This window comes from Coffea eugenioides, chromosome 7 (genome assembly GCF_003713205.1).
Source record: "Coffea eugenioides isolate CCC68of chromosome 7, Ceug_1.0, whole genome shotgun sequence".
In the NCBI taxonomy this organism is placed as follows: Eukaryota; Viridiplantae; Streptophyta; class Magnoliopsida; order Gentianales; family Rubiaceae; genus Coffea; species Coffea eugenioides.
The window spans coordinates 16,561,647-16,564,134 of NC_040041.1; the positions used below are offsets into that span (position 1 = coordinate 16,561,647).

The 2,488-nt window shown below is 40.2% G+C and overlaps 1 protein-coding gene across 1 annotated transcript; it reads right to left on the reverse strand.

Moving 5' to 3' along the window:
* Window positions 1-274: 274 nt before the first annotated feature.
* On the reverse strand, window positions 275-2,110 carry LOC113777029. Its single transcript, XM_027322079.1, has 2 exons — window positions 1,758-2,110; window positions 275-1,598 (listed from the first exon to the last, which is right to left on the reverse strand). The coding sequence occupies exons 1-2, from the start codon at window positions 2,108-2,110 to the stop codon at window positions 275-277; spliced, it is 1,677 nt and encodes a 558-aa protein (XP_027177880.1).
* Window positions 2,111-2,488: the final 378 nt, after the last annotated feature.

A 2,488-nucleotide genomic window follows, 5' to 3' on the forward strand; every position in this document is an offset into this window, starting at 1 on the left:
TGGAACTAATATGGTTATTTTATGGAAAAAGCCCATCTTTCATATGATATTCTAGCTTTCTCTGAAACACAACATCATAGTTTGATGCCTTAGGCTCTTCTATTACTAATGCTCTCGCATACAGGAAATCACCTACTCTTTTAGCTCTTATTTTATTCAGGCTGCAACTCGGAACTCTTTTTTTTTTCCCGAAACGATAGGAGATTTTCATTGCTTTAATGAGAAAGAGTACATGTACGAGCAACGGCTCGAGAGAAGCTATACAAGAAGTGTTCTAAGAACACTGAGGAAACAGTCTTTCCTCATCAACAATAACGCCTAAAGCATCATCACTTAATTTTTTGCTAACTAACATATGTTCTTGTCTACACAAGTCAAAAGAGCACATGCAAAACAAACTCTGTAACTTAGAGATGTCTTCCAGTACTATTGCCATCTTAATGTTCGCAGGGCTCTGCTGTTTGATTTGTCTCCACAGCTCCTTGTTACAAAACTTCAGCTTAACCTTGCTCCAGTTTCGATGCATAGCTTTGCACAAGGCCAGCTTCAGAGCTAGTGCATCATCTAGGACTTTGTTTCCCAGACTGATCTCATTCATTATCCACCCTGTCATTCTATTCCATGCATATTCCTTAACTGTGATTCCTATCCCAACATTATGCTGTCCTTTTTCCTTTGTTGTTTCTATTTCCATTATCACAGGTCCCTCATTTGTATAATTCTGATCTTGCAAGTCTTGTCTAGGGACTGTTTCTTCTGTGCTCTTTTCAACTTTCGTGACCTCTTCCTGCAGCTGTTCCATCCAATCCTTGTGTGCTCTTGCTATTGTTTTGAAAGGTGTAACTATATCTGATTTCTCGAATTCCCTCTTATTTCTTTCTTTCCACACTTGCCACAGGATATTAGCAGTTAAACCAATATGTTCCAACCCCTCTGGTCTATGCCTTGCTTCTGAAATCCTTAGCCACCATCGTTTGAAGTTCCCTTGTTGATCCTTTGCCCCATCCCACTGAATAGGAGCTGCCTTCCAAATGTTCATCGAATGAGGACAGGTCAACAGGAGATGTTCTACAATTTCCTGTGCCGTTCCACAAGTTGTGCAAGTAGGATCACCCTGGACCGTTCTCCTCCTCACAGCTTCATTCACTGGCAGAGCTCCTTGAATGCATTTCCAAATGAAGAATTTGATCTTGTGCTTAATGTTTAAACTCCATAGAGTGTTCCACATTTGAATAACTTGAGGGCTACCTTCTGCATAACTAGAGCTTGCTCCATCAGGATTACCCGTTTTTCTTTTTATGCTTTGCTTCATCAGGAGTTTGTAGCCCGAGTTGACAGTGTATTGCCCTCCTGCCTTTGGTTGCCAATAAAAGCTATCCTCCCTCTCTGAAAGACTCAAGGGTATAGCTAGAATTTTGTGCGCATCATGTCTGTTAAAATTTCTGAAGATGATATTCCTATTCCATCTTTGATGACTTATGAGCTTTCCCACCTTTTCCAGCTTACACATGCTCCTTTGTCTTGTAGTCGGCCTACCTGTAGTTGTATCTGGAATCCACTTGTGTTCCCAGATGCTTGCACTACGCCCATTCCCTATCCTCCCAATCAGTCATTCATTGAGTAGGCTTCTTGCTCCCATTAAACCTTGCCAAATCCAGGATGCATTTTTGGTGGGACTGCAATGTAAGATGAACTCCTTTGGAAAATATTTAGCTTTTAACACCTTGCTCACCAACAGATTTGGTTTAGTAATTAACCTCCATACTTGCTTTCCTAGCAGAGCTTGATTGAAAGCTTCAAGATCCTTGAAGCCTAGATCTCCTGCCTTTTTTTCCAAAGCCATTCTTTCCCAAGAAATCCAGTGTATTTTGTTCTTGCCATTAGATTCTCCCCACCAAAAATTGGCCATCAGTGCACAGACATCTTTACACAATCTTCTTGGCAGCTTGAAGCACGACATCACGTACGTAGGCATAGCCATTGCGACTGCCTTCAGCAATACTTCTTTACCTGCTGGGCTCAAAAATTTGTTTTTCCGGTTCTGGAATCTTTTCCTTATATTGTCCCTCACGAAGCCAAAAATCTGTTCTTTAGTTCTTGAGACAACCATTGGGAGCCCCAAATATTTGCCTTGTGTTGTGACGTGCGCGGAGTATACATATACAATTAAGCTCATTCTAATCAAGTTTTACATTTATAAACTCCTAAATACCCCACACGCGATTTATCGCAAGTATACGAATCGTGAGCGAGTATAGGGTATTAAGGGTCAATCCCACAAGGAAGATTGCAATTACCGGTACTACTAAAGCTTCTCTATTATTTAGACTATCAATGAATTATAACAAATTAAACCTACTGAAATTATACAAAATAACAAATGAAAGCTCCTTAGATTGTGGTATCCCTAACTACTCATGCAAGTGCTATAATTGGATCATTGAATACTACTATCTAGGCTAGTTATAGTGTAATTTCCTTAAACATG

Coding starts and splice junctions, on each gene's coding strand:
- LOC113777029 (XM_027322079.1), bottom strand. CDS start 2,110: ATGGTTGTCTCAAGAACTAAAGAACAGATTTTTGGCTTCGTGAGGGAC. Junction 1,599..1,757: donor CTAGGAAAGCAAGTATGGAG/GTTAATTACTAA, acceptor ACTGATTGGGAG/GATAGGGAATGGGCGTAGTG.